This window comes from Ixodes scapularis, unplaced genomic scaffold (genome assembly GCF_016920785.2).
Source record: "Ixodes scapularis isolate PalLabHiFi unplaced genomic scaffold, ASM1692078v2 PGA_scaffold1__304_contigs__length_218370807, whole genome shotgun sequence".
Classification (NCBI taxonomy): domain Eukaryota; kingdom Metazoa; phylum Arthropoda; class Arachnida; order Ixodida; family Ixodidae; genus Ixodes; species Ixodes scapularis.
Window position 1 is genome coordinate 195286572 of NW_024609846.1, and position 27967 is coordinate 195314538.

General features: G+C 44.6%; 1 protein-coding gene across 1 annotated transcript; it reads left to right on the forward strand.

The window, feature by feature from the left end:
* Nucleotides 1-18596: 18596 nt before the first annotated feature.
* On the forward strand, nt 18597-27908 carry LOC8031147 (monocarboxylate transporter 2). Its single transcript, XM_002404433.5, has 4 exons — nt 18597-18816; nt 19852-19995; nt 25919-26899; nt 27682-27908. Exons 1-4 carry the CDS (start codon nt 18597-18599, stop codon nt 27873-27875), a joined length of 1539 nt encoding a protein of 512 aa, XP_002404477.5. The 3' UTR covers nt 27876-27908.
* Nucleotides 27909-27967: the final 59 nt, after the last annotated feature.

Here is a 27967-nt window from a genome sequence, read left to right on the forward strand (position 1 = left end):
ATGATTAGTCATAGTGCCAATTTAAAAGCGCCACAAAAACCCACAATTTCTCATACATTGCAGTTATCTATCTCACGATTTTATGATGCATTGAAATAGAGTGTTCATTTTTTATTCTCAAATAATATTTTGGGGAACTAAGAAAACAATACAAAAATATTCTGAATCGTTTTCAACTGGTTACCGTTATAGTTTTAGCCGTTCAGTACCGGTTAAGTTCTAAGATGGCGGAGAAGATTTTGCTTCGGTTCAGTTTCGGTTTCGCTAAAAATAACGGTTCGGTTCCGGTTTTCGATTGGGTTCGGTTCCGGTTCGACACCTTGTCCCTTACAATAAGGGCACAAGCGAGACACTTGCTCGCGTCCTGCGGAAGTGCGGCTTCAGTGTGACACTCAAACCAGTGTCGACCGTCTACAATCTTGTATTCCTTCGAAAGCATCGTCGCAGAAAAGAAACAAAAACAAAAACAAAAAACGCGGGGACTTATTTACAGGATTCCTTGCGGTGACTGCCTCGCCTCGTTTGTTGGAGAAACCAAAAGGTTGCCGGAACGACTACGCAACATCTGTATGGCGAAAGGAAAAGTGGAAAGATACTTTAAAAAAAAGTGTAATAACTGGATTATAGAGTATTTCCAACCCATGAATTTAAATATCACGTTTCTGTTCCCCGGGGACGTAACTAAACCCGAGAAAACTTCAAATACCTCCGATCACTCGTTACGTACCGAGATATTTCGGCCGCCAAGCGCGGGTCACTCGTTTGGGCGACCCGCGCTTGGCGAGCTTGCCAGGTATATTCCCCCGCACTGACACCAGTCATGACGTCTTTTTCTGACCTTTTTAAAATAGCAAGAGTGAGCGTGCATAGCTTTGATATACTCCATTCACCCTTAAAGGGGCGGTGAAACGATATTCAATTAGAGTATGTTTCACTTTACACGAGCGTACCGGCGCTATGGGACTCAAGGGTACCGGCACGCAACGCCACTGGCCAAAAAACTCCTTTGTTCCGGAGTAATTTCAAGGACAAAAGCGAGCATTTTCATTTAATCTCTCGTTTGCAAAACTTGATGACGTAACTGGGGGATGCCGGCATTCTCCAGTGACGATATTTGAATGCTGTTCATAGATTGGACCCGAGCGTTGCGTGGACACTCGATTTGGGCTCGTGATAATCGATAGCTTGAGAAGCATTCGCGTAGTGGCCCGTGTCCAATAGCTGCAATGACGACAATAACCGTTTTATAACAATGTCTCGAAATCAGCGTGTGTCCTGTATCTTGCCAACCCTAGCGCACGTCTATGATCAAGATTGGCTGCATACATTCGGCTCCACATCACGTGGCTTGCTGTGAATGCGAATTAAAGGGTTAACGCTGCTCGTTGGTTGTTTTGTTAGTTTTTTCCTGCGACTTTGATTGCGTGTGGTGAAAAACGATCGAGTGTTTCACAGGCCATTAAAGTCAGGTATCCGCTCTAAGCGGTATTTTTGCAAAGTGCAATAATCGTTGCATCGCCTCTTTAAGTTGAGACTAGAGCCACTAAATGAGCTACGCTTGTAGTGCAGGCACTCTGTTCCCTATATTGTTGTGGGCGCCGCCGTCTTGGTTATTTCGCAGACCAGAAGCAAACCGCCGATTGTTATTATTCAAAAATGCAACTTCTTTAGCGTTAGATACGGTGTTAGGAAGCTCATGCAATATAGGTTAGCTTTGTCGCCAACTGTTTAAACGTTAGAGGAGGACGGAAAAGCGTTTCTTGTGATTTAGGCTAAAGCTTCAGATAACTGGCAACCATGATTTTAAGCCTCAAGATGGGTAAGTGTCGTTACTCTGAAGCGTAGCTTATTTAGCAAATCTAGCTGAGTTTATAGAAGCTCCGTCTTCAGCGTAAGCTCTCTGGCTTCAGCAGTGCTTTGATTGGGCATGCCTGCGCGTTGACACTTGTGTTTGCAAGGGCAGAAAGCTCGCGCTGAAGGCAGAGCTTCTAGTCTTAGCTTAACGGTGAAGATGCGCGAAACGGAGATTCGGAAAACTTGGGATATAGCGTCACGCTCCGAGAAGAAGGGGCTTCCGGGGTAAATTGAAAATGATTTTCTTCAGCCTCAGTGCACCAAATTGAAAACATAATTTCAATATTCGTGATCTTGAAGGGCAAATAAGGACGATTGATGTGTTTTTGTTCAAATTCTGAACCACTTCAGTTTCCCCTTAAAAAGAAGGACATGCAGGGCAGCGAATAAGCCGAGCACACTGAGCAAAAGCACCACAACATCGCGTTAAAAAAACAACAAAAAACGCCATCATCCTTGAGAAAGAAAGAAAGTGGCGAAAACGTCTGTTTCTAGACTCCTGGCAACGTTATTAGATTAGCTCAGTTACAAAACTGCTCATAGACGCCGCATGCACAAACAGTACACCCCCTCACTCACCACGACTCGCCAAGCGTCGCTCGACATGCCGCCAGACTGCTGCTTTGGTAACTGAATCAGGATACGTACGTTTCAACGTACTAAAAACGTAAAAAACAACGGAAAAAAACTCTTTTGGTAGTAACTTTTATTGGAGTTTAGTACAAAATGAGGGGTGCGTGATGTTTTCTAAAATCTTTAGTTTGCAAGGTTTTGCGGTACAATTAATATTGTTTTAATACAACCATGCCTCAGCGGTCCTTTCAGGTAGCGCGTCCCGACCTAGGCTCATCTTAACTTCGAGGTAAATTCGCGGCGCGTCCGCTGGGGAGACGGGGGTGGCTTCCCTGTACCTCTTTCCACTGTCTCTGTTTCGGCTCCGCAATGGCCGATTGAAGCCAGAATGGTTGTTACGTGCAGTTCCGCGAGTGACCGCTGCAGGATTAATGGCGGTGTTGTGATCGCCTTTAGGCGCTTCAGCTGGGCTCTTTGGAACGCATAGTTATGAAACGAAACTACAGATGGCGCTTCGAGCGACGCTTGGCGGATTGAAGTGAGTGAGGGGGGTACCCCCCTCCGCGAGAGCTCCACAACTGAGGTAATCTGATAATGTTGACTCCTGGCATATTCAAAACGCCCAAGACACCGTCAACCGGTCCTCTGTATGGCTACGAAGCAGCTTCCTCTCTATGCGTCGTACGAAGCGTCACGATAGAAAAGTCGAAAAAAAAAAGCCACACCAACATACACCTTGAGCTTTAAAATGAAACAAAGAGACACCCTAAAGTCCTAGATGCTGGAATCGCAACGAGTTATTCCAAACACCAGGCACTTAAAGAAAGACGGCACCGGCCACTTTGAAAGACGATGACAACAAATTCACTCGTTATCAAGATGCCGAGTTGGCATTGAAACGTTGGTTATTGAAGTTTCAGAGGTTTTGAGCTTTTCTGTTCTATTATGATTTCTAACCAGGTAGCTCCGTTCATCATTAAACTGAGACTGCAAGCCATGGCTACAAACATGTAAGCTTGATTGAAGTCGCTGCTTTGAAGCGTTGTTCCGTAGAACTAGCGCTTGCGCTAGAAGTACATATCTCAAAGCCAGTAGAGCGGGCTAACTCAGCTTAATAAAGCGATTTTTCTACTTTCGCTAGAGATAGCTTAGAAGCACTACCGAAAGTTAATAACTCAATAAATTTACCTTCGTATTTTTTTCTAAACAATAAAAATCGCAAAAAAAAAAAAAAAAAGAATTCGAGAAATATGAGCATTGTTTAACCGCTCAACTCGGAGCCAGAACAAGCGGCTACGTGGCCTAGTGCCTATCACATGCCGCCAACGCTAATCGACGAAAATAATCCCTGGAGCAGGGGAACAAGGGTGACAAAGGACAGACACAAACCTACAAACACAGCTAGGTGACTGGTGTGCGACTGAAAAATTCCGCCTGGTCTGTGTATCGTACCCGGGACCTCTCCATTTCCAATGGAGAGCTCTACCAGCTGAGCTAACCAGAAGTTATACGTCAGTAGATCAAACAGGTTTTATCAGCTGCCACCAGTGTAACACCAGCAAGGGTAAAAGGCTTGCATTTTAATGTTATGATTAAATGCAACCAAATGCAAACGTGCAAGCGAGCTGGATAAGAATGACGAAAATAATCCTTGGAGAAGAGGAACAAGAGGAACAAAGGACAAACATAAATCTCCAAATACAGCTAGGCGATTGGTGCGCGACCGAAAAAATCCGCCTGGTCCGGGTATCGAACACGGAACCTCTCTATTTCCGGTGGAGAGCTCTGCCAACTGAGCTAACCAGGGGTTAGACGTTAGTAGAGCAAACGGGTTTTATCAGCTGTCACCAGTCTAACACCAACAATTGTGAAAGGCTTGCATTTTAAGGTTATTATTAAATGCACTTAAATGCAAAGGTGCAAGCGAGCTGGACAAGAATCACGAAAATAATCCCGAGAGAAGGGGAACAAGAGGGACAAAGGACAAACACAAATCTTCGAACACATTTTGATAACTTCGATTTTTTCGGTCGCGCACCAGTCACCTATAGCTGTGTTTGGAGATTTGTGTTTGTCCTTTGTCCCTCTTGTTCCCCTTCTCCAGGGATTATTTTCGTCATTCTTGTCCAGCTCGCTTGCACCTTTGCATTTAATTGCATTTAATCACAACCTTAAAATGCAAGCCTTTCACCCTTGTTGGTGTTATACTGGTGGCAGCTAATAAAACCTGTTCGCTCTACTGACGTCTAACCCCTGTTAGGTCAGTTGGTAGAGCGTTCCAAAGGGAGAGGTCCCAGGTTCGATACCCGGACTACGCGTATTTTTTCGGTTGTGCACCAGTCACCTGGTTGTGTTTGGATATGTGTGTTTGTTCTTTGTGCCTTTTGTTCCCCTTCTCCAGGGATTATTTCCGTCATTCTTGTCCAGCTCGCTTGCACCTTTGCATTTAATTGCATTCAATCAAAAACGCTAATCATAGGCACGCGCTGGGGTTGGCAAAGTAAAAAACGCGCTGCTGAGCCCCAGGCCTTGTTAGAGTTCGGCTATTTTCATAACCGCAGTAGTTGTACGGGAGCCACTACCCGAGCGTCAACCGGGGTATTGATTTTTACGAGTCGAATACAAGTGTTCGCGCAGTTCTCCTGTCCAATCCATGAGCCACGCTAGACTGCCGTCAGACGGGGGTTTCTATCCCACAATTACGCAATCAAGCTTTGCGAAGACAAGACAGGAACAAATAGTCCCCTTTTAACCTCGCAATTTCACAGCCATCAAGAAGCTTCTGAATCAGTGGCGGTCTGTGCGAGTATATTTGACACTGACTGGGACCAGTACGTAGGCCTCTGCAAAGTCATGAATTACATAACCCGATATCGTTTCATGACTCTTTAAAAATGAACAGAGTATAGATGTCTAATAAAAGGTTAATTTTTAATCAAGATTTGAACTGTCTTTCGCCTCAGGCCATGAAAACAGATTGGTCCCCGAAATGCTAAAACATCCAAAACTTTCGTGTTTTTTCGGGGCATATTGCACAACGTTTTTGCTTGAGATTCCGTGTGGAGCTGACCGCTCATGCAAGCCAACTCCAAAACATCTATATAGATGTAACTGGTCCTTTATCAAATCTCTATGAATCGCACCTTTTTAAATGTGTTGTTGCACCATTACATATGTTTGAAAGCAACGTTGAAGTTTTTGCGATACACTTTTGCTATAGGTGTCTTTAAATTCCTGCACCTCCATAAATGGTGTACCCGAAGCGTCGCACCTAATAAAAATGTCTCGCTTATTTTTAGGATAAAACATTTCTCTTTCGTATCAATATTTTTAGAAAGCAAATACATACAGCCTTGGAGAGCAGTTGAGCTACACATGACACTTCGAATGCTTTTTTTTTGTACTATTAGAAAGCGCTGTAAGGATAGAAGTACCATTCAAAAGGTCACGTGCAGCTGAATTGCTCCGCAAGGTTGTTTGTGTTTGCTTTAAAAAAAAAAAGTTGATACAACAAAGAAATGCATGGCCCTATGAAAAAAAGTAACATTAAAAGCATCATGCATATACGTTCAAGTTTCTTTGAAAAATAAAAAAAAACTTTTGTCTGGGGGCATGCTATACTTCGTTTCACCTTACGTCCGAGCGCGGCAGATGTTATGAGCCGAAAAGCCAATCAAGCAGCGCAAAAACCGCACCGTCATGGCGTGCTTTCACCGCTTGAGAACTAGCCGGCGGAGAAGCACGCACAGAGAGACGGCGAATACCGGCTGGTCCTATCAAGTGCAGAGAGCACGCCATGACGTTGTGCCTCTTTCGCTGTTTGATTGGCCCTCTGGCTGAAAACATCGAACGCGCTCGGACCTAAGTTGAAACAAAGTATAGTCAGTCAAAGTTAACTAGATCTTTCGGCAGAACCCAAGGTTTTTGATCCAGTAAATATTCCACAGTGGATGTTTTGCATCATGAGCCAATCCACTCTATGAAGGTGGATGACCAGCGAAGCTGTTTAGCACACGACAAAGTCGTGAGTCATAATTTTGAAGAAAGGTACGAAGCCATTCATTGTGTTGCTGGGTGGTCATAGTGACGAAAGGATACGTACAGACATTTATTGTTGTCTTGATCGGTGGTGATTCTTTGGCTTGATCGGTGGGTCATTATTTGTCTTGCTCGGTTCTCCATTTTCCATTTTCAGTTCTCTTCTCGCTTCGGAATGGGGAGGCCGCGTACTGTCCGGACTCCCGAGGAGCAACGCTTCGATTAAGACGACGACCATAAATATTTGTGCGTATCCTTTCATCACGGTGACCACCGGTCAAGGCAATAAGTTTGTTCGTACCTTTGATCAAAAGTCTGTGTCACGACCGAGCGACAAGAGCATTTGAAACGAGAATGGCGGTTGGTCAGAACGCTAGCCTCGGAACGGGCGTGCTCGTGCCCCAGTGGTCTTCCTCACGTACAAAGGCGCACTGATGCTTGTGGGCGATATTTCTGGTTTACTGCCATCTATTGGATCTTTCGACAGCCACGGGAGCTCCCCCCTTGTCACGGGACGGGGAGCACGTCGTGTGCTCCGTCCCGTGACATTCTCCCCGCAATATTTAGCGGAGAAACTGCTGCGATGTTGAGGTCACGTGACGTCCATTGTTCCGCTAAATTGAGCAAGAAAAATTCACCACCAAATTTAGCGAACAAATTATTCGGCTAAATTCATGACGTCATGACGTCCCCCACAAGGATGTTGTTATGTCATTTTTGTTACCGCACACGAAACATTTACGGGACCCCAGCCATAAACATCTTTGCTGTAGGTGTGCGAAAAAAGCTACTCACATTAAAAAAAAATGGTAATATTGTATACAGAAACATCACAACCAAGTTTTTGTTTCCTAATCAAAACACATTTTGTATAATCAGCGTTGCAAACTCAACAATTAGAAACCTGCGAAATATTGAAGAGGCGCGAAGGACACTGAAAGGCAATTTATTGGTTTTATCAGCCCGTAAAAGCTATTAATTATTTTTGACAGACTATTAGTGCCAAAATATATCGGCGGCGCCTTCTTATAAATTTTCTTGGGGTCACGACCAGGGTTTGCCTCGCCGTGACGTCACTAGTTGTTATCTTGGGTACCTATTATCAGTTGCTAACTAAGTTTCATTCTGAGTGTAAAAGCACGATAGCAGCTGGGGGTCAAGGCACTCTTAAAATAACTCCGTGAAAGTTGACAGCCTGACACTTTTCTTATTTCCGTCGATGAAAGCAAAATTATTCCGACTAAAGACATCATAGTGAGCCTTTGATCAATCACGAATGCCGACCCCAGCAACACTTTTGACCACCCGTTTCACCAAACACCCCTCCAGTTTTTTTTCTACGATTGAGACGTTTCTGTATAAGAGTGGTAACTTCGGCAAATTTAGTTGTTAGTGAGCGCTTGTCGTGTACATTTTTCTCGCTCGACAATCGTCTAATTTTTGCGCTTTTTTTGGCTGTGATTGAGACGTTCCCCTTTGTCTTTTTCTTTGATTTAAAAGTATTTTTTGCCGACCGCAGTGTCGTCTGTTACACAAAATGATTACCTATCACCATCTCGCCTGTACACTCACTTAGAGCACAGCACGGGCCGGAATTTCTAGGCCCGGCCCGACCCGGCCCGGTAGAGACACGGCCCGGGCCCAGCCCGAGCCCGACAAAATTTTTAATTTCTAGGCCCGGCCCGACCCGGCCCGATGGCTGTAGGCCGAAACAACCATTTCCCGCTTGAACCGGTCCCGTTTCGACCCGTTCCCGAAACGAGCTCCCCGTTTGAACCCGTCCTGTTTCGACCCATTCTTTAAACGCCCTTCCCATATGAACCTGTCCCGTTTCGACCAGTTCCTTAAACGCCCTTCTCGTTTGAATTTGTCCTGTTTCGACCCATTCCCTAAACGCCCTTCTTATTTGAACCAGTTTCCGAAACACCCTTTGTGTTTGAACGCGTCCCGTTTCAACCTACTTTCATAAGGCCCTGCACATCGCAACTTCTTCGCAAAAAGTCTCCATCGTTCTAAGCCTGGTCTGCGCACCTTTTCTGTTTAAGAATATGTTCTGAAGTAGCTTTACATGTCAACGCGTTTTTAAAATATAGAACCCTTTCAGGCAAGCTTAAGTTTAATATATTCCTACTTAACCCCTTAAAACGTTTTTTTCAAGATGGTTCCCAAAACGCGCAAGCGCGAAACGGACTATGTACACTGCGCGACACTGATACCGCGAACACGACGTTGGCTCTTTTTTCGAATTTTACTTCGAAATAGTGTTAGTAGGCACCAAAGTATACCGCTTAGGTCTGTGGCCCAGATGAGCGCTTCTAAAGACACTAAAAGTTTTGAAAACAGCCTTTTGATTATATGAGATAAACATAAAAACACGACGATCGCTCGTTCGCGATAATATAGTGTCGCGCTTTGTGCAGTAAGGGAGTCTTAGAATAACGTAGTCAAACACTTTGGGCAGGCAAAAATTAGCATCGCCATAGGTTTTAGATCGCAACGCTATTTTTACGGTACCCAAAGCGCTTGCGTACGTTTTTCTAAATCTTCCTAGTAGTGAACTAGATATTTTTGAGTGCGATGAATCAGACAGGTTGACAAGCATATGACTGGGACCTTATCTTGTTTACAATTTATAACACAAAACCCTCGCACACACGGGAAAAGCTTAAAGGTTTTCTAGCTTCAAGACGTCTTTTAGTTATTATTTTTAACGACGCTGTAGTGAATTTGCACTTCGTTTTTTTTTGTATTCAATGAACCGAAAAGATTAATGAGCAAAATTCTTGCTATCAACAACAATTTATGATTTACGGCACAAGATTGCCCAGGCACGGCCCGGGCCGGCCCGGGCCGGCGCGGCCCGAGAACTTTTTTGTTCAAGCCCGAGCCCGGCCCGGACCCGAGAAAATACGTGCTACCCGGCCCGAGCCCGACCCGCGGGCTGGGCCGGGCTCGGGCTTTCGGGCTGGTCCGGGCCTGTGCAGTGCTCTACACTCACTGTATTTTTGTTAGACCATATCTCTTTACAGAAAGTAGTCCCCTGCTTCATCACAATGTTTTGCAAGGAATACACATCCGCGTGCTCTGTTACTGCCGATTCTAAGTGTGCTGCCATGCCATGCCGAAGTTATCCGCATGTTTTCCCGTGATTCTGTTCTGCAGTAGCGGCATCTGTCTGGTCTGACAGCACTTGTAACTTCCAGCAGCCATCTCTCAAAGTTTCGTGTCCTATAGCCACTTAAAAACAAAGGTTCTGTAGAACCCAGAATTTTTAGACTTGTTTACAGAAAGTCCTCTGCACCATCAGACGACCCATATACCGCTATTCCAAAACATAACTATCTGCAAAACGCGTGGCTTACGTTGACACGTATGGAAACGCCCCTGGAATCGGTGGTAACCCGAAATCGTTTTAACAGCAGTCATTTGAAGGCTACCGCTTCAAAAGCTACCACTTTTAAAGCGGTAGCTTTATAGGCCCAACCACGCTCAAGTTCATGTTCCCAAGCTCACGCAACGCCCGTGGCAAAGATGCTCGAAGCTGAAGCTCAAGGTCGTGTTATCAAGGCCACGTAACGCCGATGGCTGAAGTGCGGCCTAAGCTCCGGTTGCGTAAGCTCGTAAGCTCCGTTCGCGTAAGCGCCGGTTGCGGAAGCTCGTAAGCGCAGGTAGCTGAAGCTGACGTGAACTAACGTCCTTGACGCCCTACTAGACGTCGTCCTAGAGGTCGTCCTTGCGATCGTCCTAGAGACCGTCCGCAACGTCGTCCGCAAGGTCGTCCAAGACGGCCTCCTTGACGCCCTTTTAGGTGTCGTCTTTGAGGTCGTTCCTTAAGGACGACGCCGTTCTTGCCGTCGTCCTTAAGGTTGTCCTAGAGGTCGTCCTCGAGGTCGTCCTAAAGGTCGTCGTAGAGCCACGGGAGTCGCGTCAGGACTTCGACGACGTCCCTGACGTCATCCTTAAGGTCCTCCTACACGTCGTACTTGACGTCATCCTAGAGGACGTCAAGTACGACGTCTAGGTACGACGTTTAAGGACGTCAAGTATGACGTCTAATGAGCAGAGGTCGTCATTTAAGATCACCCTTGCTCACCCTCACCTTCACAGTTACACTCACCTCAGCCCCTCACTCACACTCACCCTCACAGCTACACTGACCCTCAGCCCCTCGCCTACTCTCATTCTCACAGACACACTCACCTTCTTCCCTTCACTCAACCTCACGCACTCGTGACTCTCACGCCACTCACGCACTCATCGCTCTCACGGCCCTCACTTACTCACGCCCCTCACGCACTCACAGCGCTCACAGCCCTCATGGCCCTCACGGTCCTCACTCACCCTCACACTTCTGAATTTTCGGGGTTCACAAACTCACCCATCCTCACCTCACCTGGGAAGATGAGTGTGAGTGAGGGTGAGTGAGGGTGAGTGAGGGCACTCATAAGTGAGGTTTGCCGAGGCATGTCGCCAATCAGCAAAACGCCACCCGTTCAGCGGCACCTCACTGTCTGAAGCGGCGAGCGAGCGAGCTCCCGACCATTCCGACCCAGCTTCCTTTTTTGTCTCAAACGTAACGAAAAAAACGGCCAACATAACGCTAGTTGCGCCAACTGCGCTAAGCAGCGAACCTTAGCTCGTAATATCTCCTTTCTCACCCGTTACCCAATAATCAAACTGCACCAAGCATCCGTGCGGCGAAATTGTTGCGGAGGCGAGCGCCTACCCCATTTCCCGAACGAAGCCGCGAGAAGTCACAATAGCCCGCTGCGACCCCTCACATATTCTCTACGCCTTCAAGCGAAATCAGGCTTCACAGAGAACTCGTCGTCTCGCACAAGCCCCACACGTATACGAAAGCGCTTCATTTAAGCCCAGATCCCTCACGTACTGATGCCCCTCACCGCGCTCACGGCTCTTACAGCCCTCACGGTCCTCACGCCCCTCACGCCCCCATAACCCTCGGGCACTCACCGACCTGACACCCTTCATGGTCCTCACGCCCCCACGCACCCATGCCCTTCATGCACTCACTAGCATCACACCCCTCACCACCCTCACGCTCCTCACTAACCCATGTCCCTCACACACTCACGGTTCTCGCACCCCTCACAGCCCTCGCGCACTCATGCCCCTCACGCTCTCACCGCCTTCACGCCCCTCACGCATTCACACACCTCAAGCACTCACGGTCCTCACAACCCTCAAGGCCCCTCATACTCCCTAACACTCCTTCAATCACCGTCACATTTATAAGTTTTCGTGCCCCTCACCCTCAACCTCACCTGTGAAGTTGAGGGTGAGTGAGGATGAGTGAAGGCCCTGATGAGTGAGGTTTGAAGAGATATGTTAATGAGTGCTTGTTGACGACGTCCTCAAGGACGTCGCCCTAGACGCCGTCCTTGTCATCGTCCTCGATGTGTGTACGGTATAATACAACCATTTCATCACCGTACCATTACCTTTCCTAATTGTTTTCACTAATGATAGTACTGTAAAGCTACCGTATTTCATCGCGTTTAGTCGTTGTTTTAAATTTTTCTACAAGTAATCAAAGATGAGTTTACACGGTGGCTCTACCTTACACAGAAATTCAGCTATTCATGATAAAGGAGTTAGAGGTTCAACCACTAAACTGGCAACAACGTTTGTGATACACAATCATGGTACTTGCTCATGAACATAATAGCAGGAGACGTCAGTTACATTACATTCAGTCTGAAAAACAACCATTCAGATGCAAATGCTGCATTGAGGGAGCTTTTAGCATACTTGGTATTGAACATGCAGAACGGTGCGATCAGATCTGCTGGCCTTCGGTTATGTTGATCGCTCTAAACAGTTTCGTTGCTTTTGCATGGGCAAACAGCTGTGTGGAAAGTTCTAGTACGTCTCCATGGAACCGAACACAAGGCAGGCCGCAAGGGACTTCGTCTTCACTCTGTAATACGAGCATGAAGCAGTCATAATTAACAAGAACAGGCACTGGAACGTCAGACGTGCAATGCTGTTTTGACATTTGAATAACTACAATTACTACTTTCTCAAAATATTTCTTTCATGAATTTAGCAATGAAACATAATTCATAAGTTATTGCCTCAGTAGATTTAATTCATACTGCATGAGTGGTTTTGAGCTTCAACTGCGAGACGTTGTCCCGCTATGGCCAACTTCCCTGTTTTGAATGGAATATTAATTTACTAATCTATTTTAACAAAATGTTTATTATTTACATGTGGACGATCTCATTTTTTTGCGTGTGTATCACCTTTTAGAAATATAGGTTTGGCAGAAATAGACTGAAAACAGATAGGTACCAAGTGTCTCTAAGAGAAAAAAAAATTTTTCTTCACCAGAATAAACAAATTTTGCAGCGCCGAGCACTCCGTCTACACCGCAGTGCAACGCTAGCAGTTTAGACCAGATGCAAAAGTTTCAGAGCTTGTCCTTATCTGGTTCAAAAGTTATGGGCTTTTTTTTCTAAATTAACAACGAGAAAATGGTTCCCGTTTCCTGTAGCAAACACCATTCATCTCCATGGACTCAGATGATGAGACTTAACCAGCCTTGATTGGAATGCTTCGCCCTTTTATCCTTTCTTTGTGACGTACATAATTTAATTATGTATTTAGGCTGGCTCGCAGCGCATAAAAGACATTATTGCGAGTAGAGGATGCTTATACATTTACATAAATTTACATGCGTTATAGTTTGAGGAGGCGCTAGATTGACTTGCTCCAAAAATAGTAGGGGGGTTTAAGCCCACATATGGCGGAAGAACGATACACGCGTGTTTCTTATTTCGAGTTGCCACCAATTCAACGAGTGGCTTGGCATGCGGAATACAAAGCACGAATGTCCCAGTAACTTGCTGTCGTATCTCGACGTAATGTAGTTAAACGTTTTTTTTAAATATTTAAACCTACATATTTTAGGTTTAAATCATAATGAAATGAGAGTAAAAACGCAGGCAAGGGGGCGCACATCCACAAGGAAAAACCTTGAGACCAGGAGCAGAAAGGGTAAGGACAAGACTGTGTCATACCCAGGACAGAAATGATTTAATTAAGGACAATTTTCTTCCTTCTCCTCTGAAACACATCCTAATATCATCTGCGGTTGTTCATCTTGAAAGTCTTAAGCATTCAGCCACAGATTTAAATGCAGTGTGAAAAGTTTGGTGGAGAAATAGATGCTTCACATTCAAGTTCTCCAAGCTTTTGCCACAATTCGCTGAGAAGCATTCATATCTAGACCATTAAGGAAGAATGCGAAAGTTTTGCCGAAAAAGAAGCCGAACACAAGTCACGGCCTGCATACGGTAGGATTAATTAAATAAGAGTAAAAACGTATGCGAGCTTGTGCACATCTATAATGAGAAACCTTGAGACCAGGAACAGAAGGGGCAAGGACAACACCATCTCAAAACCAGCAAAGAAATAAATTAATTAAAGACAATATTCTTCCTTATTCTCTGAAACACTTCCCTACATCATCTGCGGTTGTAGACCGTGAAGTGTGAAGCATTCGACCAAAGATTTAAAGGGAGTCCGAAAAGTTCAGTGCAAAATAGATGCTTCAGATTCAAGTTGTCCAAGCTTTTGCCCCAATTTGCTAAGAAAGATCCATATGTAGACCTCAAAGGAAGAATGGGGAAGTTCCGCCAAAAAGAAGCTGAACACAAGTCACGCCCTGAAGACGGTAGGATTAATAAAATTAGAGTAAAACCGTAGGCGATCTGGTGCACATCCACAATGAGAAACCTTAAGACAAGGAAAAAAACTGACAAGGGCAACACTGTATCCTAGCCAGCGCAAAAATTATTTAATTAAATAAATATTCTTCCTTGTTCTCTGAAACACATCCCCACATCATCTGCCGTTCTACATCGTGAAAGTCTTAAGCATTCAACCACAGACCTAAATACAGTCTCAAAACGTCCTTTTTTGGCGGAACTTCCCCATTCTTCCTTGGTGGTTTACATCTGTATGCTTCTCAGCAAATTAGGGAAAAGGTTGGACAACTTGAACGTGAAGCATCTGTTTTTGCACCAAACATTTGGCTTTGATTGGAAAAGTGACGTGCATATATCAGAAGTTTTCATATTGCGCCTAATAATATTTCTGAGACTTATACTTGCTACAAAAACTTAAAAAAAATAAAACCAAGAACCTACCTTGACTGACAAACGACGCGGATTCGTCTGTCCATTTGACCCACTCATCTCTATTGTAGTAGGCTGCATCTCGGATCGGGAGCCCGCCGGTGGCACCATCGGCGTCCATTGCTTCACACCAGGCAATACACGCAAGCCTATGGAAGAAACAAACAAAAGTAGAAACATTGTAGCTTGTACGTGGTGCCTGAAGGCCAGAACTTTGTGATATGCTGCGATTATTTTATTTGGTGTTTGGAGATTCAATCAGTACTTGTCAAGCGTTGGAATGCCCTTTAAAAAATTCAAACGCGCCAGAGCACCACGGCTGAGCTGGCAAGCTTGCTCGCGTATTGGAGTAAACAAAAGAACTTGCCGGGTCGATTAGACCGTCCACGGAGAAGCCCGCAAGTTGATGAATGTCGAAAAATCTCCATCTTGACAGCGGCTTTCCGGGAGTGAACGAATTCCAAGTAGCAAAGACTTGAAGCTTGTCTTCTGCTAAACCCAACTCATCGAAAGCGCCACCGACCCCGCAGTAACTCGAGGTAGCTCTTCTCTCAATGCGCTGCACTAGGGTTTTCGTTCAGCGGAGTCACTCTTGACCACAAAAAAATTATTTATAATAACTGTGTGAGCTGTCAGAATAATTTTTTGCTCAGAAGCTTCCAGAAAGCGGCCAAAATGTTTCAGTGCCGACAACAGCTTATAAACGGGGGATACGGCACTTTTCTTCGTTTTTCCCATAGAGTCCCATGCATTAGCTGGTGTCAAGTGATGGCTGCCGATGGCGCCACTTGACCACAGGAAAAGAAGCCTCGATCCGTGATCCAGTTGGATCGCGGATCGAGGCTTCTTTTGCTGTGGTCTGTCTCTTTGTGGCCTATTTAAATAGAGATCAGTGGTTCGATTCACCGCGGTCCTCTTGTAGATAATAATAGCAACAAAGTGGGGAGTCTTCGTAGTTGATGGAATTCAAAACGGAAACCATGAGAAATGGTAGCCAGATCTAATTTTGTGAATAATCCTCCCCTTTTTTATGTTTGGATTTGCGCCCCCCCCCCCCCCCCCCCCCAACGTTATCAAAAGCATGGCATATACGCAGAGCCCAGTTCGACTCTTGTTTATTTTTTCAGTAGAGTCTATCCCGGCGAACTTGAAAAACGTGCTTTCAGGAGTAACCATTTACTCCTCTGTAGAAGATAATATTTCCTAAAGTCATTTCAGAAGCCGCCGAACTGTGTAACGAAACCTCTCTGGAAGGCTTTGTAGATCTATCAAAAACACTACACCTACTTTAAAATCAAAATAGCGTGTTGAAAAGGTGGATTTGGAATGGAACACCTACCAGGCATAGATATTTTGAAGTTTACTGTGTAGCTAGAACAGGTTCAACAATTATGGTTGCTCTCATAATCCTTATTATACCTCCCTTCTTATTATCCTTGGAGCTCTATTTTCTTTTATGAGGGAGTGTTGTGAATAACGTAAAGCGTGTTCACTGTTAACTGGTGATCGAAGTCTTTATGTACTTATGATCATTTCCTATATCCAGGATCTCGCGTGTTCGGATAAACCCCCCAAAAGTCGAAAACACTCGCCGGCAAATTTTCAGACAATTCTAATTTATCCGAAAATCTCAAAATTTCGAAATCACAACCACAAAAAAAAACAAAAAAAAAAAAACAGTGTTTTACAAGTAAACTTTAGAGCACTGGGCACTTTCCTAACTAGATGCCACTTCAGCTTCCTTTGAAATTCAGAACTACTGACTAAAGAGGTTTGCCTTTTAGCGTCGAGGTTCTTTAAGGACAACGGGTCACGGTAACCGGACTTTATTCATATTCTTTTTGAATTCTGAAGTATAAGTACACAGTAAAATAAACACCGAATTTCAAAGAATTGGGAATCTAACAAAAATAAACTCCGATCAACCCCGAAAGTTTAGCGAAAAATAAACGCATAAGAACACCGTCCGAATTTCACGATGTGATGCCTGGCGCGGCGCCACTCCAGCATACACAGAAGAAAATCGTTTTGCCTACAAGGGTCGCGTGATCTTTGAGCGCGCGAACTCATAGAACTGCCAGCGGCTCATTGCGCAAGCCAGACTCTGATGTCAGGTAAAATATACCAACGAGTATTCAGGCTATAGTGTCTCCTTACTACGCGGATACGACACACGAGAAATGAACCACGAAAACACGGAATCCTACTTATATTTAATCACCCAAATAGCATATACCTTCCAACAAACCTGGAGGGGTGATGCGCGAAAACGCTTTGTATTATATTTATACGATTTTTGTTTCCAAATTGTAAGTTATAAAATTTTCGGAAACTACGCTAGCGCCATAGACAGAGGCGAACTTACTTTACCGCCTTAGGCAATCTTTGAAAGCGTCCCCTCCTCCCTCTCCTCCGTTGCGCCTCCCCAACTGGACGTATGGAAACATATTTGCGCACATATTTCTGCAATTTGAGAAGAGGATAACCTCACGCCACTACGCAATATTTTTAAAGTTGCACAGAGTCTTGTAAGAGCTCGAAGTTACGGCAGTCTATGTCACATCGAACGGCACCAACCACCGAAGTATGCGGCTTGATGATGAGCTGCGCACGGGAGTAGCGCCAATGCACTGCTTTCTCTCCGCAGAGCGCTGGTAAGTTTCGACGCGCTTTATGCACGAGGAGGCTTATTTGGAGCTGCAGTTCTCTGTACGCGTTCAGAGGAACATGGGAAGTGCGATATCACAATTAGAGGGTGACTTGCGGAGTTTCTAGTCCCTCCTCAAAGACGCACATCCTCTGTTGTGTTGTCTGTGTCTCTAAACGGTACAACTTTTTTTTTATTTTATTTTTTTTTTGCCGGGAGGTTGAGCAGTTGAGCTCAAAAGTGATATTCAGAAACAAATGTACCTTCAAGGTCATTCGGCTTGATCTATCGCGCTGAATGTTTGACGTGAACCTATAGTAAGTTAAATTTTATCAATTTTCTTACCACTTTGAACATTTAGAAGGGCCCTCCATAAGTTGACACCGGCCGTTCAAGTTATTCAGAAAGACTGACGTAGATAATTAAGTACAAAACGAGCGTGTTGGTAACGGTAATTAGACATGAGAATGATACATTGTATCTTCCTCATGTCTAACTGACGTAAATGATTTTCTTTTTGAAGGTGTTTTATATGAATGTCTAATCTCGTCTCTTGTCAACGTCTCCTCCGTCATCTGCTCCTTTCTGGGGTCCGTGTTCTTTCCGCTATGCATATATTGATATGCCTGAATAGCAGACTTCCTGAGAGCCGCGCTCCGAAATTTGCCACGCCCCAAACTCTATACTAGTAGGTACCTCTACTCCGGCTATTTTAAGTCCGCCCCTGGTAAATGGCGTAAAATTTTTAGCAAGTTTCTATGGCCACGACTCTAGATGTACAGAGGATAATACTCATACGAAGAATTCGAGAGAACATTAGAAGCTAATAACGGTGCATTTCACATCGTAATCACAGTCGATCCGCTGAAAGTGAGTGAGCTAAACGTTAAAAAAAGAGGCTGCAATACATGCAAAAAAAACAAAACAAAAAAAAAAACTGACCACCTTTGCTTTAAGTTGTGTGTATTCAACTGGCACCCAATTGCAGGTTTAATAACCGAGAGCTCGTGAAACGCAGAACGCGGCAAATCCCGTGCATCTTATTTTCGCTCCTCAGCCAATGACGCTGCGGCGTCAACCAATAGGACCGCTGGAAAATGGATGACAAAGCAAGGGGTGTGACCATAATAGACTACACCCTACATTTCTCAAGCTCTCATCGACAGAGGCATAAGAACTTATCTAAACTCAAGAAAACACCTATTACCTTTTTTTACTACCAGCCCACACTGAATAAACCGTCCTTCAGCGAAACGTCCGTTTCTTCTCGCCAACAGGAGTCGAGAAGGGCCTTCCCCGGCAGGCCCCACCCGTCCGCGATGCGCAGCGTGGAGTCCCTGAAGGCCGACCCGCTGCACGGGTTGGACTCCCGCTGGAGCTGGATCACGGCCGTGTCGTGCAGCTGCATGCTCTTCGTGGCCACGTGCAGCGTGCGCGTGGCCGGGGTGCTCTTCTACGGCATCGTGGACACCTTCGGCGTCACCAGGGAAGAGGCCTCCTGGCCGGTCACGCTCAACGGTTGCATGCTCAACTTGGCAGGTAGGTGACGCCACTTTGGTAACGAGGGCGGAGTACAGGATTTTAAACTGATAGCTTTATATGGAAACCCTCCGTCGCCCTTCCGTTCTCACGTTGGTCGTGCACAACGCGAGAAGAATGATATTCGTATCATCCATTGCGAAAGCGCGAATGATATTGTTATCATCCACGTTTTTCCACTGCCAGCCGGATGCCTGCTGCACGAGTGGTTACTTGAGCGCACACCGGCGCTTTTCACGTCTAAAATTGACTAATATAGCGGTTTTCGATAACGCAAAGCAAGTTTATAACTAGAGCCACATGTTTATTTTTACTGAATAGAACCTTAATAAGACAAAAGTAGCTAATTATCTAGATAATCAGTGGGTTTCTTACAATACCGCGCACGTCCGCCGTGAATGGCAGATTGTTTTATAAAAGAGTTATCGTTTTTCTCAAACACACGTTTTCAGGATGTCTGACAGTCTTCGCAGAAACCCGGTATCAACTGTAACGTAGATAGAAATATGTCGTAATTCGCCAATCATAGCGAGAACGTGTAAAATTTTAATTCCCCCAATAACAGACCCCGTGATTAGTATACTCTTTGCATTTCTGTTTTGAATATTTTGAGTTTCATGAACTAACGCCTTTACGCGCGAAGTGACGAAGCTTCATAATTGTGCTTTAGATTATTCTACACAAAAACAAAAGATGCAGTTCCTTTTTTTTTATGCCATAATGAAAGGTAAAAAATCTCGGATGTTTTTAAACTCTATTGTGCTTGGTAAATTAAGACTAGAAATATGCATTTGACCTCCACGATAGAGTTCCAAAATAACTAACCTTTTGTTCCGGGTATGAAACTTATGTTTTTAATTATAAACCTTCCCACTCCTTTCCTGGATCTCATGGATGTCAAACTTAGACATCAAGTTGGCGTAGATATTTACAACCAATGCAGTTTGCAAAGAATCACAGTTAAAATTCTTTTTTGGTGTGCAAACGTTTTGATTTTGTTGAAGTGTTGAGGTACATATATGTTTTCTCACGCAGGGCCGTTAATGGGATACCTGTGCAGGCGCTTTTCTTGCAGGAACGTCCTGCTCATCTGCTCGCTCCTATGCGGATTGGGAATCAGCCTATGCTACTTCGCCCAGGGAGTTCTCTTCATCAATCTGAGTTATGGCTTATTGCATGGTATGAATCTGTGTAGCTCTACTCTCAAACAACCAGTGATGCATATTCAAAACACTTATAACTGTGAGGTATCAAAATTAGAGCATCTTTGATGCACGAAGTTTGTCGAAAGAAGGACATTAGGAACAAAAATATTGGTTCAAATAAATCAGAGGTATGCGCATTAGTGTTATAAAGACCCCGAAAAATGTAGTCGTATTCAAACTTCATGGCACTGGAATAATCGCAAGATATAATATTCGAAGTCCTAATGTGAAAGTGATTTATTTGAAAGAAGTACTGGAGTTGTAATTAGCTTGGTCGGTCCCCGTAATAACTCTTAGCTGAGTATTTTTTCATATTGAAAGGATGTTGAATGAAAAAAGGACTTAATGACAAAAGATTTTGAGAGTCGACTGAGATTGAGAATCGTCCGAGCGACATCAGCCGTGGGCTCGAGCTTTTTGCACCATCTTTGCAGCCAGGGAGCTTTCTTCTCTTCTTCCTAAAAATATTAACGACAACATTCATCTGCCCCCAGATATTTATGTATGGTTGAACAGAAAGCATCTCCTATATTAATTCATTTGTGAACCGGTTTCGTTTGTTAGTATGCTCACGCTGACAAAGTTTGCATGTCACTAGCGTGAATAAACAAATCTCCGACATTGCTCAAGAACAGCTTGGGTAGAAAATACGCTAGAACCGATTTTCGCAATCATCTGTTAATTATCGAAGACTAGCCCCAAATGCACGTGGCTGAACTAGTATTGACAATGCGAATGCAGTTATAGCCAAGCTTAAATTGAGTCGCGACGTTCATGTCCGAAAATGAATGGTGAGCTCGTGTTTTACTGACGTGCACAAAATTCTTAGAGGAGGCGCACGAGAAGACAGGGTGACGCCACGGTATTGTTTTCAACGGAAGCCATTAGCGTAGACATTCAGTGCAGCAGCCGACCTTAGTTTTGAATCAATGTCAGCTCACCTGAGCACAGCGCTAACAAAGTGTTGGGGGCCACATTCGGCGCTGACCTTTTTCACACAAGACCTGGAAATTGAGAGCATAGATCCCCTCCATGCGCTAGCGAGAACAGCCGCGATTATGCCAATCCCAGTAAGTTTCCCGATCCGGCGGTGAGCGAAGAGCAGTCTGATAACAAGAGGAGCGAAAAATACTTATCATGTAGGTTTTTGTCAATTACTGGCACTGGTGAATGTTGTGCATGTGATTGTTGCTTCTTAGTGATTTACTATGCGACGTAACGCGGACCCTGCCGTTGGTGGCGCTGCTAACCAGCTGCCAACTCGGAACGGCGCATAAGTGGACCTTACATACGCTTGAGTTCAATCCATATTGCGTTTCTATGAAACCTAGTCTCTCTGCATACATGTGTTTAAACACTAAATATTTATGGTCAAGCCTAGACGTCGCCACTAATGTACTAGACTAGATTGTGATCTAATTTTTCTTGAACTAAGATATTTGTTGGTAATTAAATATTATTTAGGTACGTAGAAAATGTGACAGTCGTATATATTGCTGAGCCTCAGGTTATTGGGGCTGTAATGACGTGACAGGTTTTATTTTTAGCATTTCCTCCACTCGTGAATTTGAAACGTCTTACCGAAAGATTCCCCACTTAAATGACAGAGGTGTTACTGATACAAAAATATACGATTTAAATGTGTTTTGTGATACAATGGGTGGTTTAAAAACGATTAGATGTATTCTTAAAACTCCATGTCCAAGCAGTGTGAAAAAATATCTCGTGAAAGTGCAGTGCCCTTTTAAAGCTATCGAGCTGAACAAACTTTCAGTTTATGGAAAGTGGTGCTTTAAATACTATAACAGATCTAAGTATTGCGAACATATTCGAAGTAAATTTTATGGTGATCTGACTCCGTATTGATCGCGCTTCCTGCGCGATGTTTCATTAGTGCAGATTTAAATAATATAGTCTACCCATTCATATAGATTGTCGGGAAATGTGCACCTCACACAATCATCTAAAGAAAAAACGACTTGCACGATTTTTTACTTCAATTTTAGTATAATAATTTAGTGCCGAACGATGATCGAAATTTACCGTTTAGTATGTTAAATTCGACATGAGCATTTTTCGGCACCACGACAGAAGAGCACACGACATAACAGCACGCGACAAAACAACACGGTCAAAACAGCACGCGTCAAAACAGCACAGCGTCAAAACAGCACGGCGACAAAACAGCACGCGTCAAAATAGCACGCGACAAAACAGCACAGCGTCAAAACGGCACAGCGACAGAAGAGCACGTGCCAAAACAGCACGGTGTCAAAACAGCACGACGTCAAAACAGCACAGCAACAAAACAGCACAGCGTCAAAACATGACATTGACAATATAGCAAGGGTTCGGCGTTTTCGGTTTGTATTATTTGAAATTCCACGCACTTTTGTTCGGTTTTTATTCCAAACAAAAGATTTCGTTTATTGCGGTGAATATTTGTAGGCTCATAAACTTCTCAGTTATATTAGGTTTATTGACGAAAACCAGTACACTAACGAAAATGCTATAATTAAAAGTGTTTGTGTAAAATGGATATTGAGTACCAGGTACTGGTCTTTTTATTGTTTGCCGTCTTTGGCAGCCGACGCGACCTGTTCTGAAAGACTCACTGGGGTCCTATGGTGATCTGACATTATCGTCGTGTGCTCGTATTCGTACACAAGACGAGCATGACCTTCAGTACCACTTCGGTCGGAGAGGCAAATATCAAAATGGAGAAATTAGCAAGCATTGTACTCGGTGCGTTTTCCCCCATTTTCATGACTCCGAGAGGTGATAAATTCGCGCCGACGGCAGAAATGACAACAAAACAGTCGTATTTATGACGGAAGCCAGGGGTGTTAAACAATGCGCGGCATTTACGGACGCTCTTGATTTCCGTTGTTTGATTTTGCGATTAAACTCTCTTCTTTTAACAAAGAATTCGGCACAAATTCCTATCAGGTGAAAAACCCAGATTTCGTCCTGAAGACCCCTGCGCCCCAGGGGCTTTTGTTGAAAGTTGAACCGATCTCGCAGACAAGCTGAAAACTGCGAGAGGAAGTAGTCATGTGGTCAGTAATGAGTAGGGTTCCGTGTTTTCGGAGTTTAGTTTTCGTCAAGTTCGGAGGGTGTTTTTCTGAGTTTGTTTTTTGCCGAAAATTCGGAGTTTATCGGAGTTTATTTTTGTTTGATTCCGAATTCTTCGAAATTCGGAGCTCAATTTCGCAGTGTTTCTTATTAAAAATAAACAAATAATATCCAAATGTAAACGAATGCTGGACAAAAAAGATTAAAAAAAAATCACCATTGTATCTAATAATATTTTCTTCAGTTGGATTTGGCGTTGGTGCCATTACTAATGGCAATACTAATTGGTCCTAGAACACAAGTGGCACACAAGTGTTTTTTCGATAAATGTCGATACCTCAAAATCAATGACCTACTGGAGGTAGTCGCTGGGAAGCCTGTATTCATTCCATGCTATTCCATCAACCTACTGCGCGGCCGCAAGAGGTAGAGTGGAAAAGGATGAAGTAGAGAAGTTTCAACTGTCCTCTTCCCAACTTTATGTAATTTTTATGGTCCATAGCTTTCACGGTTACAGACACACAACCTCTCCTTCCTCTCACGCACATATAGTATGACCCACACCGGAAACATAAACAGTGACTTTTGCCTTCACCCGCTAGTAAATTGACCTGTAGCCCTGACCGAAATTTGAACGATACGTGTGGTGGCATTCTCCCAGGGACATCTACTCTACGCGCTGATTAAACCATTAATTGTTAAATATATTTGTGTGTATGTGTGTGTTGGGGGGGGGGGGGGGGGGGCGGGATTGGCACATCGAAATTCAAAGTCTATCAAGTAAATCTCAATCGACGAAACTTTTACCGACGGGTGTTTTTCGAATTTACCCGAAAACACAAAACCCTAGTTATGAGTCCCATTCTTCCCCCTCCCCCCAGCCCCCCCCCCCCCCCCCCCCCCCCCACACACACACACACCACTCCATACTGAATGAATTCGGCGTAGTTTTACCGGTTATGTTTGGTTTTACCCGAAAACGCTGAACCCTAAATATAGCGTTTGAAGTAAAAAAATGCACGTCTCAAATAAGGCACTGTAAAGTAATCGAGGTTCTGGGCCAATTCGACGAAAGCCAACTCGTCGACGGCCAATTTTTCGAATCTGTTCTTTTGGAAGCAAGTTCGGAGTGGGGAGTATACTCGATGAGCGCATGACGGTTCCCTTGGCAGTACCGAAGCCCCCGCTGGTGCGTATTTTGGCTATTTCGTAGGGCCGAGGTTGAGCAGTTTCGCGTGGCTCGCATATTGAGCCGTGCTCTCTGCTGCGCATGCGCGTGGAGCAGTGACGTCACACGGCGCACAGCTGGCGCGCCGGAGCCGCTACAGCCGCGCGCTGCGCCGCCGCCACGCCCGCCTCGCTGGTCTACGCATTCCAGAGTGACGTCATAGCCGCGGCACATGCACTGGCGCCGCGGCGTGCCCAGCTGTGCGCCTCCGTTGCGCAGTAGCCAAGTCTGACGCTGCACCGGAGCCGCTTGATAGCGCCTCTCATTTTGTGCGCGTAAGCTCACGCTACGTATATCCTGACATAGACGAGCTAAGCCACCGCAATTTTTTCGAGCAGTTTCGCTCAATTTCACGCGCAAGTTTACTGGTGACATCGTCTACAATAAATAATTTAATTGCACGGGAATGCGCTGTCGTTAGTTGTTAAAAGAAAAAAAAAAACAGAAAGCGTGTGCGGTAACGGTGTGTTCAGCCCATGCTGTAGTGTAAGACCACGGCATTGAGGCTGCGGCATGTTACTGCTTCACCGGTTTCCAGTCGATCAAGGCCTTCGTCGGCTATAATCTGTGAATGTAACTCAAAACATACAACTTCTCGACTGTAAGCTCCAGCCGCGTGCTTCCAGGAGATCTTATTCACGACGAATGAACCACGCAGAATCGGTGCCCATGGTACACCTTGAATACGCTCCACATTAAAGTCACCTTATCTTAAAGGTTCTATCAATGCATCTGTAATCGGCGCATCTCCCGCTTTTTTTTTTTTTTGGGGGGGGGGGGGGGGACGTTTTACGCTTAGGTGGTAATTACGAAACGACGAGTACTACGGAACCTCACGGGACCGCCACAAACCAGGTAGTTCATAAATTGAACTTATGGATATCTTTTTCCCAATAACTTTTCCTCTTTCCCTGCTACTTCAAAAAAGACCAGACAACGCAGCCAACATCGACGAGACGGTATCCCCCCTAACTCCCAATCTCTTCAGAGGTGAGCGTAGTTAAGTAGTAGTAACTATTGCTAACTTTGCTTTTAGCAATCACACAGCAGCAGCACTCGGGACACTGACTTGAGTGCGATCCCGTCGCCGCCAGCGTACTTTTTTTTTTATTGTTTCTCCACTAGCTGTTAAACAATGCCATGCCATGTCCAATCCTTTCTTCTTTACGTTCTGTTTTGTTTTCATAAAACGCTACCTATTACAGCCTTTTTACATTCGTGCTGTTTTGTCGTTGTGCTGTTTTGACGCCGTGCTGTTTTGGCACGTGCTCTTCTGTCGCTGTGCCGTTTTGACGCCGTGCTGTTTTGTCGCGTGCTATTTTGACACGTGCTATTTTGACGCGTGCTATTTTGACGCGTGCTGTTTTGTCGCGTGCTGTTTTCTCGTGTGCTGTTCTGTCGAGTTCCCCATTTTTCATTGCACAGAACTGTTTGCAAGCAGAGTTTCATCTCTAAGATTCAAATAGGCAAATTCAGGGACCATTGGTTCCTGCTAAGTTTCTTGTGCTCTTTATGTATTTGAATTCGCTTGGTGTTATGCTGTTTTTAGAAGAGAAAATACCTGAAAAGCACGAAACAACTCTTTTTCTTTCAGGTATCACTCTTTCTGGCATATTCGTCGGTGGCAACGTGCTCGTTTCACAACACTTTGAGAAGCGTCGGAATACGGCCCATAGCCTGCTTTTCACGGTCACCGGACTGAACACCTTCGCTATCACGACAATCGTCGAGTATTTTCGTTCCACCTACGGCACCCGAGGAGCTTTCCTATTGTTGGGCGCCCTTGTTTTTAACACGTTTCCAGCAAGCATTTTGCTGCGAAGCCCGATATGGATATTGCCCATCAAAACATCATCGAAGGGTGCTTCTCAGCGAATGACAACGGTGGTAAAGCAAAAGATGTTAAGCTCTTTACACGCGGACGATCTAAAACCAGGAGACAACATCGTCAAAATCCGTCCTAATGCGGCAGCTATTCGCCAAGCGAACTCGGCTAAGCTCGCCAGGTCATCGGTAGTAGATGACTGGACCGGTAGCGTACAATCGTTTCTTGAGTTGAATGTCGAGAAGCCTTCTGTGGGACCCCACGCCCGGGCTGCTACGCTGAGAGAAACGTCAAAGCTATTCCTTACGCCTTCTTTCGTTGTAATTGCCCTTTCTTTCTCGGTAGTAGTCTTCGGCATGGCCACGTTCATCCTCCTCTCAGTCGATCTGGCTAAGGATAAGGGTATTGTTCCTTCGGAGGCCATCTATCTGTTGCACGCCTTCACGGCTGGTGACATCGCATTCAGGGCCCTCACGGGCTTTGTTCTAGACTCCGGCTTCTTGTCTCTAGAAGCTGTCATGCTGCTAGGATACTTGGTGCAGGGCTTTGCGTATGAATTGCTCGTCTGGTCGGAAACTTTGCCCATGATGCTGCTATGCTCCGTTCTTGTGGGAGTGAGCAATGGCTCGAGAATTTCTCTGCAAGCTCCCAGCCTCATCAAGAGCTTCGGTGTGGACACTCTTCCTATTATGATGGGCGGCATGGTCTTCTGTATTGGTGCCTTCACCTTGGGTCGTCCAGCGCTTGTCGGTAAGCATGGTCACACCGCACACGTTTGAATTTTTCTAGGGCCCTAGTTTGTTCCTAAAGATAAAAAAAGCTCCACAGTGGACTTGCTTTTTTTTTTTTAGTTGCTTTATGGTCACTTGAATAGCCAAAATTTTTGATATTTACCTGAACCTGGTTTCAAGAAACGTCGATCCTATTTCCAGACCTTATTTATTCTTAAATAATCCAGATATTAATTTTAGTACTAGTGTCATTACGCCTTTTAAACTGCTCGGAAGACATCTAGTACCCATAGCCTACGTTCACCTGGCTACATCCGTTGGACGCATTTGTAGTAGAACTTCCTGGGATTTGTGGGGCTCATATTCCCTACTATTTGTAACACTTCCAAACCAATATTCTTCTATGTAAAAAGAATTACTGTTGTTTCCACTGCATTTTAAAGCAAACTAAGGCCCTTCTTTTTATTATTATGGTAATCTTGCTAATTAATGGTTTAAAAAAAAAAAACACTTAACCACTCTCACGCTAACTTCTAATAAATGTTTGACAAGTGTTTCTAAAGTTCACTTTATCTAAAAATGCATCCTATTTTAATGGTTTGTTGTGGAGAAAGATACTCGCATGTGCAGTCGCCGCACGAAACTACAAGTTTGACTTGGTTAAACTATTTTGTGTTTATAGTCATAAAGGTTTTTCTGGTGCACCATTATAAAACAATGTCTCTTAAAATCTTTTATGCTGTGAAAGGTTTCTCTCTTTTTTATGTCTCTTTATTTTCCACATTGCCTTGATTATTTCAGGTTACTTCAGAGATCAGCTAGGGGACTACAGGGGACTTCTGCACATTATTGCCATCGTCAACGCTGTATTCTTTGTTGTGTGGACGTTGAGGCTCCTGCTGCAAAGACGAAAGCAGTCGAGAGTCGAAGACCCCGAGAATGAAGATAAAGGGTGTGACAAAAAGGAAAACCTACTGGAAGCAGACAACTCTTGAAAGTTAGGGTAATAGTTGCTGTTATAGAGCTAAAAAATGCGATACATTCAAACAGCGTTGTCTGATGTATACGTGTTTATTTATACCCGATG

Coding starts and splice junctions, on each gene's coding strand:
- LOC8031147 (XM_002404433.5), top strand. CDS start 18,597: ATGCGCAGCGTGGAGTCCCTGAAGGCCGACCCGCTGCACGGGTTGGAC. Junction 18,817..19,851: donor TTGCATGCTCAACTTGGCAG/GTAGGTGACGCC, acceptor TTTCTCACGCAG/GGCCGTTAATGGGATACCTG. Junction 26,900..27,681: donor GGGTCGTCCAGCGCTTGTCG/GTAAGCATGGTC, acceptor TGATTATTTCAG/GTTACTTCAGAGATCAGCTA.